The following is a 17,978-nucleotide window of genomic DNA, read 5'->3' on the forward strand; positions in this document are numbered from 1 at the left end:
GTGTGTTGACTGCTGTTGAAGTGAAGAGACTCATTAGCAGCCTGAGGGCTGCCGATAGCGCTCGTTTGTCTTGTTTCCAGAAAGGGAAATGGGATCTCGCTCTTTCCACACCACCGGATTACACGCGGCCGACCAATCGGAGCGCACCGTGCCGCAGCTGGGTGACGTCCCTCAGCGTCTCCGCACCGCACTTTGCGTATTGGGGAACGGAAGAGCCCCATTCACCGCAGTCTCCGGTTAGGCCTACAGACAAACATTCTATTCCCCCCAGCTTTGAGTGAGCAGTCCCTGCCAAACGGTTATTATTCAGTTATTATTACAGACTCCCTCTTGTACATGGAATGCAAATGGAATCGTGTGTATTCAACCCGTCACTGCTTTCGGCCAACACCTAAATCCTGTGCACACTAGACAATAGTGGAAACCAAAGCCTGGGCAGCCATTATGGTTCTGCTTACATTAATACCTTGTGTCTTTGTGCTCATGTTTGCAGAAAATAAAAGTATAAGTTGACCGGTTCAGGCTAACCAGTAGGAATGCACCACAGATGACGGTTTTTCAGGTTAATCTGAGATCTGATAACGCTGTGTACGTAACACCACGGATATCAGGGCTTCAGAATCATTTCTAGCCATACTTCTATTAGACTTTATTTAGGAAAAATGTCACGACCCGTGAACAAGGCTAGTTCCGAGCTTACAGAAATAAAGGAACAGTGAGAACACCGTAAAAAGGTCTGGAACCACTCCGTCCTTGTGACTCCTGTTCCCAGCTCACACTTATCCTCTTCGAAACGCCAACTGCTTTACCCAGATTGTCGTTTCCGTTTCTCTTCATGTTCGTTTGAATTCCAGGCTTTGTCGTCACCCTCAGTGAAATTATAGACCAAATTCATCAAATCTAGCAAAAGTGCAGTTGAATTGCCAGTTTGGCCATTTTATGAGTTTATAAGATCCAGGATGCTTGTGTTTCTTAGCAATAATTGGCACAGTCAGTCATAGCTGTCTCTAAGCCCATCCCGGGTGGACAGCAGGTTAATGTAGGACAGATTTCTTCCTGTAGGAAGCTTATTTCTCAAAAATATTCCAGACTCCTGGGCAAGCTCCAGCCTGCAGTAAGTCGGCCTCACTGGCTCTCCCATCCATAATCAAAGCAACATGGCTAAGTAAGACCCCACAAAATGGATGCTGTGGCAGATCCACTTCTGAAGGCCATTTCCAAATAAGGGGCGAGCCAACAGTTATCACACCTGCCCTCCACAACCCTCACAGAGGCTGGGAGCATCACCTCTTCTGATTGGTGTCTTTGGCAGGGGGGGAGGGGCCTACAGGAGGCGCCTCTGTGACAGTCTGGGCGGGGCTGGCCTTCTCCTTGGCCAGGGAGGTCTGCAGCTCGGCCCTCCTGGCCAGCGCAGCCTTGAGCTGCTCCCTGATCTCCTCAATCCTCTCCTGCAGCTCCTGGAGCTCCCCTTCCCGGGGCGGGGCGCAGGAGGAGGGTGCGGGGGCGGGAGTCGGGACAGAAGAAGGAGGGAGCGGCAGGACCATCCTGGGGGGCGGTACCGACGGTCCTCCGTTCTCACAGATCCGGCCCACCAGGCTCAGCCTGGCCCCGCCTCTCTCTGCCTCGGGGGCGGCCCTTGCCAGGAGGCGGCGGCTGTTGAGTGTCTCCAGGTTGAAGTGGACGCGCTTGTTGTCCTTGGTGTCCCGGGAGGCCTTGCTGCTCTCGTTGTTCCACTTGGCCGTGGCACCAGACGGGGGCGCCGCAGGAGGAGGCTGCGGGGGCTGCACTTTCTGGATATTACAGCTGAGGGCAAAAGGTGAAACACACCTCTTAACGGCTTGCAAAGCATTTGAACTGATTTGTTTTTGAATGTAGTTCAAAATCTAGTTCCTAAAATGGACACATTCAGTTGGAGCTTTTTTTTATAGTCACACCACATATAAGTTTAAAGCAGTTTTAATTAAGATTTCAATCACAGTGGTGGTGAAAATTTGGGTTTTCATTAGAAGTCGCAGTCGGTACCTCTTCTCTGAATTTGCCCGTTGCCGCTTCACGTCCTCATAGGTCATGTTCAAGGCTCTGTGGATTTTCTGCAGAACAAAAAAACAGCAGTGACACATTCTAATTTTCAGAATCAATGCCATCTCAGAAACTGTAATTACTTTCGCTTCTCGTTAGTAATCCTCCGCTGGGAAAAGAGCTTATTTGACCTCGAGGGGCTAAACAGATCTGAGCAGCCAACGCTTTGAAAGGAGTGCGACTGCATTCTCGCTGTGCTCCTGCAGTAGCTTCATTTGGACAGCAGATGGTGCTCTGGTTGGTTGGTTTTCTGATTTTACAGAGTCAATGTGATGCAGTAGGCAAGGACACGATTTTGCGTTTGGCCAAGAGCATGGAAAACAATGTAATACAAACGGGCCTCGTATGGAGATTGGCTTCCACTCCATGGTCTTGAGATTATTAGCGCTACGCAAAGGAGGGCGAGAGCTTCAAGTACGCTCACCTGGCTGGTGTGGAGACCATTAGTCTTGAGATCATTAGCACTACGCAAAGGAGGGCAACAGCTTCAAGTGCACGCACCTGGCTGGTGTGGAGGCCATTAGTCCTGAGACCATTAGCGCTACACAAAGGAGAACGAGCTCCAAGCACACTCACCTGGCTGGTGTGGAGCCAGTACTTGAACTTCTGGCGGCGGCGGATGTGAGGGAGGACGAGGCGGAAGAAGGCGTGCTCCCCGATGAGCGTGAGCAGCGCGCCGGCCACGCCCACGCACAGCAGCACGAAAAGGCCCGAGAAGTGGCGTATGCCCATCTGCAGCGTCTACACAGGACGGGGAGAGAGAGGGAAAGAGCAAGGCTCACTACCCCCGGCTGCTTATGAGACACTGCCTCCTACACTGGTGTGAGGGGACCACTCAGCAGTGCTGCAGGGGCACAATGTAGCACTTTAGATGGGCGAACGAGGTAGTATTATGACAAAAAATGGCTTTAGTGACCATATTCTGCAAGCAACTCGAATTGAACTGATCATTGTGGTTTGTTGTGAAGAGCAAAACCTTTTGACTGGTTCAAACAAGTTGGTGGTTGACCACCAACTGCGGCCATTTTTGGTGTCATGATACCTTATTCTTTCATCATTGTCTACAGCACGGGTGTCAGTATCCATGTCCTGAAGGACCAGTGTCTGCTGGTTTTTGGTGAGTTTCAGCACCAGTTATTCTTTCAAGCCATTGATTGGCTACTTAAACTTAATTCTCAAGGCCTTACCTGGCCTGACTGAAAGCCCAGACTCTGTGGCTCTCCAAGACTGGAGTTTGACACCCCTGGTCTACAGCACGGCACACATTATTTAAAAAAAGGATAAACCCTATTGACCTCTTCAAACAGCTGTAATAGTTGTGCTGTGGGTGTGAAAACACTGGCACTGCTGTAGGAGACGGGCTCTGCCAGAGTTCCCTGCTTCCAGCTGTAGGTGGCAGTGCAGATTCATGTGCAGCCTCCGAGCATCAACATCAATAAGAATCTTTTATGCCCTAGAGTTGCTCAGATGGAGAAGGGGGCAAGATTTCTGCTGACGATAACTAATTAGAATTAAAAAAGCATCTCCGCTAATTGAAATACAAGCCATGCTGACATCACCCAGTTGAACAGTAAAAAATACAGAGATCCTCGGGTAATTTCATATCTGGAAGGGGGTACAGATGGTTTCAATATAATGAGTGGTTTGGGAATCCTGCACATTGAGCCGGCCAAGCACCATGGCTTTCCGTGGTGGTTTGCTGATAATAATAGAGCCTTTTTGGATTGCAGTATTCACCACCTCTTCCTGCCTTAGGTTGGTGCCTGTCCAGCAAGTGAAACTTTTGGATACATAGACATATCTGATGCACCTCTGCAGTAACACCGGAGGTCTGCAAGGGTAAGCCTAAGCCAGAAAAGTTGACCGTTATACAGCGCCAATGTTCTGGACCCTGTCGGTATCGTATGCTTAGGCATGGAGCAGCAGGAACCCACCCATCGCCTCGCCCAAATACTCCACACCATTTAATCCTGGACCACTGCCAGGAGGACGACGCAGACCACCCAGTCGCCTGGAAACAGGGCGTGTTTGCTGGGGAATAACTCATCCCATTACCACTTGAGCTTTGCTTGATGTGTTAGCCTGTCAACGCTATTTAAAACTGTGCAGTCGCCCCGTGTTGCTTCCACACTTGGCTTCCTCTAGTCCCCCATCGACGAATCCCACAAGCTAGACCGCAAGGCTATACAAATTACAGGATTTAAAAATGTAAACTGAATCTAATCTTTTGAGACCAGGATCTGGTAAATATGTTTTTTTTATTACAATGCCAAACTGGCTGTTATATCATTATGTAAATTATGTTTAGAAAGGATGAGACAAAGGGTATTATAGCTTCAGATCTCCTCTGTGATTCTGTATGATGTTTAAAGATTTTTAATTCCCCTCCATTTTTCACTCCTCCATACAATTGACAATTCCATCCTTTCTGCAAGTGGCTTTCCAGTAAGTCTTGATACATATAGACATTTAATGAATCATTAATCACTATTTTTATTGAGTTTGTGGGTTTAAGCTGTCCAATAATCCCAGGGGGATAAATCATGCAAAACCCAAAGCGCCCCCTGTTGACAGCCCGAGGACAAGGCCTGCGCAGCGCTCTTATCTGGGCTGTGCATTCGATCTATGGGAACCAGAAAACAGCTTTGCATGAAATAAACATTAACGAACTCGATTCATTTCCCTGAAAAGAAATCGGTCAGTAACGCGATCATTAGAATGGCGGGGAAACGGCGGGCGAGCCTGCACAGATGGCGGGGCCGCTCATCGGTCTCTCGCGTCCCTCCGCGGCCCTCGTGCGAGAAGTCCTGGGGCCAGCCAGCTGCCTTATCTTCAGCGGCTGCGGTGCGAACCTGCTTTCACAGAGTCCTAGTCCGTGCTGTGCATGTGAGGAGCGTCAGAGCCGCTCAGTCAGTAGACCAGACCGTCACGTTGGCAGACTCCTCAAAGGAGGCCAAGCAGTCCAAAAGGCAAAGCTGAAATGGCATTGTTTGATTAGATTAAGGTGGCAGTTAATTACTGGAAACACCACCCATTGGCCCAGGACAGTGACACAGTGCTTGGGGGCAGGAGGAGTAATGAAGTGGTAGACTGGATTAGCCTTGGCATTACAGCGCAAGTTATTTGAACAAAATGAATGAAGAGGCTTCCACAGACCTTTCCTCATTCTCACCAATCAGACAGGCAGGCTACTGAATAGTGTGTCAGGACTTGCGGGCTAGTGGTAATGCTAGAAACAACAGGAGAGGAAGTGAATGCAGTTCTACACAATTACCTGGGAGGCTAGTGTCCGAGAACAACAGCAGCAGCAACAGCAGCATTTTCAGGGGTTGGTGATCTTGCCTCCCTCTATTACATGGCCAAGATTTTAATATAGTTTTTGTTTTTATTTTGTCTGGGTCTGCTTTTCACTGCTGACCACGGGTCATTGACTGTTCTCTGGCCTCACCTCTGTCACTGCAAAGACCCTCTTTCCGCAGGGGACCACCTTGTACCACTTGTCATGCAGCATGTCCATGAAGCCGTCCGACTTGTAGCGGCTGATAAACTCGGACACGTTGGAGGTGAGGAGGGAGTTCTGGGGCAGGCCAATGCCGTAGCCTGGGGGAGAAACGTTCAGGGTTAACATTCATCAACTGAAGTAAGCATTAAAGTTCATGGATACGCTCAGCCAGACGTTTTTATGCCTGCAAACTAAACAAAGCCCAGGAACACAAAATCAATTTGTTGTACTTTGCTCTGTGGGCCACTTTGACTGCTGAAATATTTTTTTTAAAACTGTGGAGTGGAAATTTTTTTTTGGAATGAACCATTAGGTAGCAACTGAGGCATGTTATGCTGTACTTCTCACTGTAAAATAACATAAATCAGAGTTTTTTTCCTTTGCTGAAGGGAGAGGAGCAAATCAGTATACAATAGAATATGAAGGCTTTACACTAATCTTATTTAAAAAGGAAACATGAAGCCATTAATATTACTGCTATAAGACGTCTGACTGAATTAATGAATTATAGCTTGATAATTCCTGTATCTACGGTGCTGATCCAATACTTTTCTCTCTTTGAAGTCTTTTTTGAAAGAAGCCCTTTGACTGGTACCAACAAAGAATGTTGAGAAGAAAATGAAAGAATGAGTGGGGGGGGGGGGGGCGGAAGGAACAGGAAAAACAAGAATAAGGAGTGTTTGGCACATGCCCTTTTTAAACAACAAGCCATTTGCTACAACTGCCTCTGCACACTATATCTTCCAAGTGGAACAAATAATCATCTTTGTTCAGCTGGGGTTAACAGAGGATGAGAGCCGGTATTGCCGAGATGCCATCATCCCCAAGGAAGATGAACATGAATCTTGCTCAATCAATGTGTTTCTGCTTTCTTCTGGCTAGCGTCTGTCAGTCATTTCCCTCGCTCCAGAGGCAGTCAGTGTGACAGATGTGAGACGCGCTCCGACGTCCACACGTTTCATCAGAGCGAGAGACGCCCAACGTCCACACACATCAGTCTTCGCTACAGAGGGCCAAGACAGAAATTCTCCCCTACACACCCTCTGCATCAGGCTGTTTCACCAGGGACCTGTGAAACAAACTCTAGCTGGATTTTTGAACAGGCAAACAACTAGCGGTTCAGTGAAACGCTCTTAATGGGGTGCATCTTGGCGCTCGTAAACTCGGCAACGTCCCATAAAGCCGGCGCCCGCGGCTTTTCCGCCAAGAAGAGTTACCAGCGGAGCAGCTTTGTGTCGACGAGGACGTCAAGATCGATAAAGAGGAGTTTCCTTGATTAATAATCGTTAAATTCTCCATGACTTTGATCACAAATGATGCGGAAATCTGTCCAATACCATCAAGCAGAGACAGCCTAAGGACTTGTGTTGGCGTATTTGAGAGCGGTAGGCTTTGCTAGCTCTGCTGTGATTCTTCTGAAAAGAAATGCTCGACCCATAACTCTCATTGGCTCATGAGCCTCCCTCCAACATCCCACATAAGTCTTGTAAAGAAGGGCTGGTGCAGGATCGGTGGGGCCCACGCAAGGAACGGAAATGACTGAATAGTGAGGCATGGAAAGTATAAGCAATGACAAGAGGCAAGAGGCATGAGACATAATTAGTGCAGGGGGAAGATTATTTCAGAGAGGTCTAATTGAGGCAAACCCCAATTACTGTTTTACTCTTGAAGCCTGTCTGGAGGTCAGGGCAGGAAACTGAGTAAAAATCATGATGAGCCAGATCAGAACAAGATCTTTTCCCCCTCCCATCTGGTTCTAAATTTTTTTTGCACCCAAAGGAATTCTGGGCTTTCATACTTTATCTTCAAATGGGAAACCTGTTGTTCTTTCTCAGTCTTTTGAGAAAAAGACAGAGAGCATGAGTACAATGTAAATTTAGAACTCACTTCCAGTGTGGATGTCATAGACTTATGGAAGAAATCTGCCAAAGGAATTCTTCCTTCTCAAAGCTTAACTTGCACTGTGGAATTCACTGGGGAGTTTAAAATATGCAAATGAAACAGGAAATGGTGCTATTTTGGTGTCAAAGAGGCAATGTAAGGCTTTACCCAGATTTGATCGGGAACAGAGAAAAGAAGAGACGGAGCCTCATCCAAGCCCTTGTGATGACACCGAACGTTTGGCTGAAGCTGTCATTAAGCATGTCCATCATCACCGGTGTTTCCTTTGAAGCTAATGAACCCTTCCTGCCGTACATTTCCCTCCCACCCACACGTCATTGAAGATATGCTCTTTACATTGGAATGCTGTATTTCTGAAGTAGAGGTCAGGCATTTCCTTATGCTATTATTCAGTTTCTTTTTTCATGATGCCAATAGGTATGTCATAGCCTTGTTAAAAGCCAAAATGAAGGCCTGTCCAAAAGACAGACATAATATATAATAATGGACATTTGAGCCTGAGCTGCATGATCTCTACCAACAGTGCTGCTTTCAGCTGTTACTTTACTGCAATCCTAAAACAAACTTCAAAGATTGTGAAGAAAAATGTAAGGAAACAAACTAATCTTAATAGTTCCGGTTACTACAGCCGGCATATACGTTTTTCAAAGCTGAAGACAAGTCAGCTAGGCTAGGTTATCCTTAATAAATTTGAGTTTCATCAGTTGCATTTACATTTTGGCATTAAGCAGATGCTCTTATCCAGAGGAATTTACATAGATTATATTTTATTTAAATAAACAATTTATTTAAGAACTGGACATTTTTGCTGAAGCAATTCAGAGTAATCAAATGACGTGGCCCAAATGAATTCCTGGCTACATCACTGATGATCCTACTGGGAGACTTCAACATCCAACAAAATGGCCCCCATCTGGATCCCTCCCCCTTTTCACTAATACACCATAATCCTGGCCGACTGAAACTCTCTCATCCCTGGGTGATGCTAGAGCTAACTGTGCGTAGCCCTGCAGGGCTGCCGGTTACAGCCAGCACTGGCACCGTCAATACCAGACTCCAGAATTATCATCTAGTTTCTGCTTGTCTTTTTTTTAAGACCCTGGAGTGTGCTGCAGTGAAGTATATCACAACCTGCTATATCATTTGCTCTCACAGAATAACCCCTTGACCCTTTCCAGTCTGACTACAGGGCGCTTCACGGAGACTTCCCTTCTGTCCAACAGGGACACACATCAATCAGCTAGAGTGTTCTGCCTCTGCTGTCAATCCTATTGGATCTCTCTGGGGGATCTCGGGAACAACTCTTTAGTGGGTAGAATCCTACCTCTCTAGAAGCTCTTTTAGGAAATCCTAAGACAATGACTTGTCTAGACCCCTTTGCCTTCCTACAGGTGTTCCCCAGGGTTCTGTACTTAACACCATTTCTCTTCTCCCTTTACGTACAATTGCTTTGCGTACAAATCACTTCCATGCAGATGATGCTCAGCTTTTTCTCTCTTTTCCTCTGATACTCACTTGTGTGTAATAACTTCAGGATTGCTGGAGCACACTTTGTGGTTTTATATGGATGTTAACTCCATAAATCTATAGTTCTATATATTATGCTTGGTATACGTTAACTTGCACTTAGTGCTTTATTGATGTTGCACATACAGTCAATGGTCTAGGAGTGTTGTTAGCAAGGTCTGGCATTTCTGCGCAGCAGCTCACATAACTCAGGTGGCTGGACTTATATTCTATTGCCCCCCTGTCATTGTCACTCTGCATAACAGCGCCCACTAAAATGAATGTCATGTGACATAATGCAATTAATCTGTGAGCTGGAGAGGACCCAGAATGTGACAGAGTGTGGTCTACCTCACCTTCGATCGCAAACGGCTTGCCCACTGTCAGCAGCTTGCAGTCAGCGTCAATTGAAACCTCATAGTCCAGCAGGGCCTTGTCCATAATGAAAGCATCAAGCTTAGGCGGATCTGTCCTTCAACACACAGGGGGAGGGGTTACAGAGGCAGTGACAAACAAGGACGCCAGTTCCCCATTCCTGCAGAACTTCATTTTGGTCCACTTTCACAAAAAAGTATTGAGTATTTTCATAATTACTTTAAAAAAAAAATTGTTTCTGTGAATGCTACTGTTGACACATATTCCCCAAGGTAAATTGTAGACAGAATGAAGTTTGGCTGTTAACTGTCCAGTCAAAACTAGATGAAAGTGTCCAGGGCATAAATACAGCCTACGCTGGAGCAACACTCACAGAAGTAAGGACTCGCAGTGATCCCTGCATTCACTACATTGGCTTTTCATTACTGCATTGACCCCCGCCCTCTCAGATCAGTTAATTACCAAAGATTTGAGGCAACTGGGAGTGATTTGAGTGCAATGCCAATATTGCAAGCTGCTGTTTTCATGATAAAATCTTTTCCACGAACTGGACAAATGTTACCATTTGTAAGCATTAATTAACCCTTGGTTGATAATCGTTATTGAATAATTATTAAATAATTTACATACACATAAAAAACTGGTACAAATGCACACGTGCGCATGCACACACACACACACACACACACACGCACATTGTATACATTGCCTTTAACTGTCAAGGTTTGGCAGTTTAATAGATCTGAGCCTTCACACTTGTGCAGGAGAATCCAAATATCTTTTGAGACCCCAGACAAGCACAGAGCAACTAGCACAGGTAAAAATGCATAATGCATGTGCTATATAACAGAAGGGGTCACTTCCCCTCCTTCCTAGATCAGGTTCTTTACCTTATTGCACCTCTCAACACAATCAAATCCTTGAATAATAAGACAGCGTGTCATAAAAGTCCCAGATTATTTAGTTTTTATTCATCATTGTGTACATATTTATTTTGTTGACTTGCTATAAATCAGCATTCAACCCGCCTCTGCCTTTGGGCTCAGCTCTGATTCCATGACAGTCCTTTCATTGCATCTGGCAACAAGCAGACAGTTTTCCCTGTGGAGGGAACTGAGGGAGGAATCTTAGACCCTCTGATGACAGGCTAGGGTAAAATTCTGGATGTGCACTGTGACCTATTTTCAGTTCTCTGTCATTACTTACAAGTCCTAATCCATCTACATTAACAGTGGCGAGGACTGTTAACATATCTGAAAGAAGTTTGCTTCCATTTAAATGTGTTTCTCAGTACATCTTTTAATAGTCAGGCAGCCATTTCATTTCACAATTTCATTCTTAATTATTATTATCTACATGTGCTGGTATCATAGCCCAGCATGCCAAAGGATGCTTAACATTTTTTAGGAGGTGGAAATTTTGCATTTTTGAAAGTTTATCGGGTTCTTCTTTAAAACGTTTTTCTGCAGATAATTTAAAAAATTGATCAAACTGTTGATCTGAACCTATTCACAAAGTGACTGTGGTTTGGGAAGGGGAAAAGCGACATGGTAGCGTTTAGCGCCAGCAGGGAGGGTTAAGGCTGCAATTCCCAGGCAATGAGTCGCTACATCACTGCGGTGTAGCATAGGAAGATGCCGTGATCTCCTACTTGAGCGTGGCGACTCCATCAGGGGTGGTGGGCTCGTTGAAGCGCCTCATGTACTCGTGCATCTCTGGGAAGCTCTTCTTCATGTAGTCCTCAGCGCTGCTCTCCCTGACCGTGCCAAATCGGAAACCATGGGAGGGGTGATGGAGCTGGAACAGCGAGAGACAGAAGTCAAAAAGGTACTGAATGAGGCAAATTGAATTGGTCTTCATTTCAGGTAATTCAACAGCAAATTCAAGTTTGGCTAAGACATCTTTAATCATAAACTCAAGACACAAAGCATGAACTAAGGACTGCATTGCGAAAAGAAAAAAAAGGCCAAAATACTCATTCTACTCACCTTGGCATCATGTATCCCAGAGAGCTCCTCAAAGGTTTTTTCCCCCACCATTACTGCGGCCAAGTTAGCAGTGTAGCTGGACAGCACTAGCAAGCAGAAGATGGCCCACAGGTTCATGAGGAAGCGGCCGGTCCAGCACTTCGGGGTCTTGCTGGAGACGGTGCGTCCGAACAGAATGGCGTAGCAGAGGTTGAGGGCGGAGGAGTAGGAGAACACTTTCACGCGGTTGCGTCCGTGCGGCGTCATGCCGTAAGGGCTCTTCCACTCGTAGAGGGTGAGGAAGAGGGCGGTGATGTGCAGAGCGACGAAGATGCCGACCCACATGGACCAGTGCAGGGGCCACATGAAGGCGCCGATGGGCGCGGCCGTGTCCTTGCTGCGCACCAGGATGCCCAGGCTGGTGGAGAAGAAGGGGATGGTGAAGTCCATGACTTTGCTGCGGGCCGAGTTGATGCTGAAGCTGGTGACGGCCATGTCGGCCACGCCGCTCAGCAGATCGCCTACCAGCCCCGTCCAGCGGCCTCCCTTCCATGCGCCGTACTTCCCGTCCCCCACGATGTAGAGGTCGAACTCAAAGTGCAAGTCCTCGGACAGTTTCTCCAGCAAGTCTATGCAGTAGCCGTAGCAGCACTTGCTGAAGTCAGGGGGCAGGAAGGTCAGGTTGCCCAGAGACACCTCCCGGAAGAGGCGGTCCAGGAAATCCGAGCTGTTGGTGCGCGGGTCTAAGCAGAACTGCCCCGCGGGGCAGTTTCCGTCCTCGTCCACCTCTCGCGTGAAGACGAAGGGGTGCTCCACCAACGTCACCACCCGCAGCCGGCTCCCCGCCACCGGCTGCCCGGGAGCCCAGCGGCCGCCTTTCCTCCCGCCCTGTCCCTCGGCCCGCTGCCGTGGAGACGGCCCCTGCCACAGGCCCTCCTCCTCCACCTCCAGCCTCCCGCTCTCCCAGCTGCCCACGGTAACCCAGGTGGGCTGGCCCACCACGTCTCGCCGCAGACTCCATATATGGAAACGCTGGGAGGTAAGGACGCGGGACACGTTGCGCTGGACTTTGACCGCCCCTGTCAGCCCCGTGAAGGACGTGTTGGACAGGAACCTGGGTCACATGCGGGAAAAACACAGGGTCAGCACTGCTATCCTAGCTCACCCTTTTAAGATCTGACGGAACGTTTGGCTCAATACGTTTCACAATTCTCCCGAGTCGCAGTTTAACAAAAATAGACAACAGAGAGCCGGCAAAAGGATTGCCTCCAATTTTAGTGAGCCTAATCTCCACTGCATCCTGGCAGCTTGTAAATAGCAGTGCCACTGTAAATGACAGTGTGTTGCTTTAGTCAGATGGAGATTGCCTATCTGCATGAATGACATGATTTGCCTCGTCGCAGACTGTAACCCACAGGTGTTTAGATGTGAAACCTGTCTGCATCAACAAATCAGACCTGGATGTTTGGCTGTAGGAGTGCGTCTGCTCGTGCCTTGGGCTGAGGTATGGACATGAGCTCAAGACTAATGTCTGAGGTCATAAATAAAACTGATGTGTGACCACCATTGACCTCTTTCATGAAAAATAAAAAGGGTAGAAAATCAGAAAATGCAATTTGGCCTAAACCTTTGGCTCATTAATTTCATCTGTCTCTGCCTGCTGAGAACCCCTCCCCCTCCCCCACATTTTGTTGAATGCTATTACACTGAAAGGGTAGGTTGCTCTTAATAGGACAGCAGGCTGTAATTACTTAAAAGCAACCCCCTCCTTGTTCCTCTGATGCATACATACACCATCCACCCTCCTATTGTACATGATACTGAGAATAAAACTTCTTACAATTTCCTTCACATGCTAATGTTTACTCATGCCTAATATTGTACAGTTCTTCTTAGTCTTATTCCACATCCTGTAAGTCAGGCCTGCTCTTGCCAAACAATGGTGAAAAGTCTTTTGGAAACACTTGAACAAGAACACCAAATCCATCGTACGAAATGGCTGGATTGTAGTTCTGCTCAGATATGCTTAATGTGCATTATCAATGGCACGTCTTGATTATGGCTTTTTTCAGTATTGATCCCTTCTCTAACCATTTATTGCCTGTCACATTAAAAGGAAAGTCTGACATTAAAAAGTGTTTTTAATGCATCTGGAGACACATGAATGAGCAGCATTTCCACACTGAATCTGTCCTTAAATACAGGAAAAAGATCACCTGTCTTTGTCCATAACACTGTATTAAGCGGGTGCCGAATCTTACATTTATGCACCAAATCCATTTCCTCACAAATAACAACTAAATTATACGTTAAATTAACATATACTGTAACGCTGCTCTATTTTTGAAAACCAATATAAAAGTGCATTGCAGTCAACCATTTCATTTTTGACCGTACAGCCGCTCAAATGCAGTGTAGCTGGTGAGATTTTATATTAACCGTGTTGTGCACATAACTGAACTCACAGGCGCGAGGACACACTGAGAACTGTTTCATGTTTCTTTCGGAGGGAAGACTGAAGGCACAGGGACTGTTTGCTCACACTGTGGGACTGAGGGGTACTGTGTGCAGCGGGTTTCTTTGATAAGAGCCGTCCATCCCAGCGGGGGATAACTGAGTGGAGCTCATGAATAAAGCTTAAAGCACCCGAATGCATTTGTATTCTACTTATTTGTAAACTGCCCAGCTTTGTTCATATATGAAAACAGCACTCTTTTCAATATCAGAGGGTTCCCAGTGGACACGTTGAATTCTTTCCCATTGCAAGAATGTGTGATGTGTTAACTGGGTGATGATCAGAATAATGACCTATACTTGGAGGCATCCACAGCCGTTTGATTAAAAGAAAACTCGTTCTTTGCCCTTCTGCTTTCATTAATAAGTATACATTTTTTAAAAGTAATATATTCTTTTAAATGAACTCCAAAGGAAGTGTAAAATTGCATGTGCTTATTACATGCTAGGCTATCGGCTTTACAGGGCAGATAGACACATCCAACCGAACACATGGTGTTCCACTTGCCAACAGGTACCTTTTCATCTTCATAAGACTCTGCAGAACGCCTACAGCTACCGAAAACAGGTCAGAAATATGAAGCAAAAAAATAATAATTTATGGCTCTGTAAATGAGGAGGTGATTTACCTGGCAAGATATTGTCCAGAAGAGGGAACTTCGTGTTTATTGGGCTTGTCGTAGCAGTTGACCATATTCTGAATTAAAGCCAGGTCTGGACGCACCACAGTGGCCGAGGACACAGCCCTGCTGACCAGCTGGAGGGCATCGAGGATGTAGAAGTCCAGTGGCTTGCGGTCCACTTCTCCATAGGCCAGCAGACCCAGCGGGAGTCCAATGGAGTGGAGGGCATCTGGGCTGAGAGGGTATCCCATAATCCAGTGCACGGTGGGGAGGGTTAGTCCCAGGTCGTGGGCGCTGCGCAGGACGGTGGCGGCACATTGGGGGTCATCCCCAAAGAGCAGCACGGAGGCCGGAGGGGGGCGAGTCTGGCGGAAGTGCTCCGACAGGAAGTGCGCCACCTCCGCTTCCTCCTCCGCCGCCATGGAGAGGTTGAGGGCCGCCCGCAGGTGCCAGCGGGCCTCGCCCCAGTCCGTCCGGCTCTGGAGCTCCAGCAGCTCCAGCACCCCCGCCTCCTCCCAGCCCTGGCACAGGACCGCCATGCCCTCCTGCCAGCCGCTCCGCTGCAGCACCGTGAGCAGCAGCTCCGCCAGCCCCGACGGCGGGATCCGGGTCACCATCTGCAGGTGGAACCGGTTCTGAGGGAGAGGTCAGAGAGCGCGCGGGGCGTCAAACCGGGTCACACAGCGGGGACACAAACAGTGAGCGCGTTTACTGCCGCTGAAACGTGCGGGCCGCTCAAACGAAGCTTGAAATGGAACCTAATTAAAATGCTTACAGTCCTGCTGGAATGACCAAGTCAATAAAACACAGTGCCGAGGACCTTCCCCAAGAGTCCTAATGCTAAATGATGAGGCCCGTGAGCACTACTTGCATGACGGTAATTCAGTGCAAATTTGTCATTTGTTCTATCTATTCTCTTAATGGTTTAGTAGAGGTCATTTGTAAGTACATTGGGGGATAGCGACAAAGTAGCAGGCTAATTACCAAGGCTCTGTATGTTATATGACCTACACAATGCTGTCATGAGGATGTCCCACCAATACACTTATATTCAAAACAAGAGAAGGCTGGCTGAATCTCCTCATTTATATTGAAAGAAGACAATAACATTACAAAAAAGGACAAAAAAAGGACATGGAGCTCTTCAAAAAAATTTGATAATTGGACTATACACTTTTTGAACAATATATTTCTGTGGCACACTAATTTTGCTGCAATCATAAAAGATTCCTATACTATATTGATCAAAGTGTGTCAGCCATTAGGGTTTTTGTTCTCAATCTGAGTCTTAGTATGACCTGTATATGCCCCTTTATTTGGATGTGTTATTGTTATTGATATCTTGACAGCTCTTTCATTTGCAGATGCATAGCATAGCTTCAAGCTTAGCATAGACAAGAGGTTCCATGTCTATCAACATTTTTAATTTTAATTCATTGACTGACGCAACACTACGGCATGCCAAGTTTTTCTAAATATTCATCACAGCTCGTACTGCCGCGGTGTACTCTAACTGCCAACAGAACAGTAGAGCGTAACCAAATAATTGTGGCATGACAAAAAAGATGTGTTGGAACAACAACAAAAATCATGATTTTAAGCAAAAGCAGCAAACAATATAGCAAACAGATAGCTATAAAATTAACAATCCAAAAAATGTATTTTGCAGCAGTCCCGGCTGTGTCCCAACTTTGAACAGCATCAAATAAAGATACAATAACTTTGAAGTTTAACCTGCACCGGTTCAGTGGCTATACTACACTCGTTGCCTTTAAGAGGAAAGGTTCAGATGAAAACAATAACCACAGTACGTAACATTGCTGTATCAAATCTCAACTGTCTGTTTGAGACAAAGCCATGGGAGAGAAACTGACCTTGAGACACAAGAAGACTGGGTATCGACTCATAACTACATTGAGAATAAAGTTTTTGGTAATAATTTTTCAGCCATCAGTGGAATGTAGTACCAATGTATATGAATCTGGACTTTATGCAATTATGTTAGCTGCAAAAATAAAGGCAAGACAGAAATCTGAATTGAGTTTAATTACCTGCCAGCCAGTAGCCCTCAGTTAGATATATAGTTAGAGGTTTCTGTAAAAAAAAGTGCTTGGCGGGATATACCTCTCTGATGTCCTGCAATTAAATTTGGCAACTGATGCTTTGCAAACTCATTTGAATTTCAGTTTCACTAGGTCCATAACATTTCATTTGGCATGGTTTTGAAAATAACAGTCAAATTAGGCCTGAGTGCTTTACTCAAGGTATAATTTTATTTATTTTATTGTTTTGTTTGCTTTTTTATTATTTTAATTTGTGACATTTACAACAGATTTAGCTTTCCTACACAGACTCTGGAGGCACCAATCCACTGCCCAAAGCCACAGACCACTGAAATGCCTAATTTTTCCAGATCATAAGCTCGGGGGCGTCCCCTACTGCCAGATAACTCCGCCCAACGTAAATGAAGCGATGTGCCGATCTGCGAATAATTCTTTCAAAGACATTTGTCGTGTTTCCGCTGTGACCTTGGCAGCCGTAGCACTTTTTCAGTTACCCTCACTGACAAGTTGTTAATTTGGTCTGCCTCCACATCGCCCGGCTGCAGAGGTGGGGAAAGTAGTTGTTATTCATGGTCTGTCAGTGTGGATTTCCCGTGATCATATGTTATCCCTCTCTGACTCGGTCTGTGGGGGGAAAAAAAGTGAAGGACATCTCGAAAGCTGATCGTTGATGTCTCAACACCGGAGAAGGTGGCAAACAGCCTTGCTGGCAACGTTAATCAAATGCTGACATTCATGACCAAAGACAGAGAACAAGGCAAATCCTCACTGGGGGTTTATGCGGCTTTGCTCTGTGATGCGGGGGAAATGATGCTTCTCTGGGATTGTGGGAGACGTCAATCGGAACAGAGCGGCGTAGACTTCGATCTGCATGGGAAACTGGCAACACTGTATGGCCGCTTCCGTCCGCGACAGAATCAGACGATCAGAGGTGAAACGGAATGGCCTTTAAAAAAAGCACTGGCTGCTGCTGAGAGCGCGTGTGCGTGAGGTCTGCAACGGTGCACGCAGGAGTGCATGCTCTGGGCGGCAGAAAGCCCTGAGACTGATGTAAGTTCTAGGCTGGATGAGAGAGAGAGACAGAGAGCATTTGAACTCAGCAGGAGAGTGAGGAGCTCGGAGGAGCAGCCTGTCTCTCTGCATGCGAGCAGGCATGACATTTGTAGGCTACCAGTGTGACTGGAATAACAGAAAAGGCACAGCCAGATGTCCAGAAATGCTTCCATCACTCCTTTCCTTCCATACGGTCTTCTGTGCTCATGTGTCCATCTCCACGTGCACTAATTACAGCGACAGGGAAGGCCTGTGATTTCCTCAACCAGGGAGGTGCACCATGTATTATAAATAGGCTACACATTCCTTTGAGTATTTTGTAATAAATATTTTATGAGTTTTGGGTATTTTAATTTTACTTTTATTTCACTGAAAACTCACTGAAATCCAGAAA

The 17,978-nt window shown here is 46.5% G+C and overlaps 1 protein-coding gene across 1 annotated transcript in view; it reads right to left on the reverse strand.

Moving 5' to 3' along the window:
* Positions 1–634: 634 nt before the first annotated feature.
* Positions 635–17,978, reverse strand: part of grin3bb (glutamate receptor, ionotropic, N-methyl-D-aspartate 3Bb) — a 53,305-nt gene continuing 35,961 nt past the window's right edge. Inside the window, exons 2-9 of the mRNA XM_064331416.1 lie at positions 14,475–15,103; positions 11,353–12,445; positions 11,016–11,161; positions 9,346–9,461; positions 5,528–5,679; positions 2,656–2,820; positions 2,023–2,090; positions 635–1,803 (exon numbers count right to left, since the gene is read on the reverse strand). Of these exons, the coding sequence (XP_064187486.1) occupies positions 1,284–1,803; positions 2,023–2,090; positions 2,656–2,820; positions 5,528–5,679; positions 9,346–9,461; positions 11,016–11,161; positions 11,353–12,445; positions 14,475–15,103 (2,889 nt within the window). The 3' untranslated portion in view covers positions 635–1,283. The remainder of the gene's footprint in view (positions 1,804–2,022; positions 2,091–2,655; positions 2,821–5,527; positions 5,680–9,345; positions 9,462–11,015; positions 11,162–11,352; positions 12,446–14,474; positions 15,104–17,978) is intronic.

This window comes from Anguilla rostrata, chromosome 4, assembly GCF_018555375.3.
Source record: "Anguilla rostrata isolate EN2019 chromosome 4, ASM1855537v3, whole genome shotgun sequence".
NCBI classification, from domain to species: Eukaryota; Metazoa; Chordata; class Actinopteri; order Anguilliformes; family Anguillidae; genus Anguilla; species Anguilla rostrata.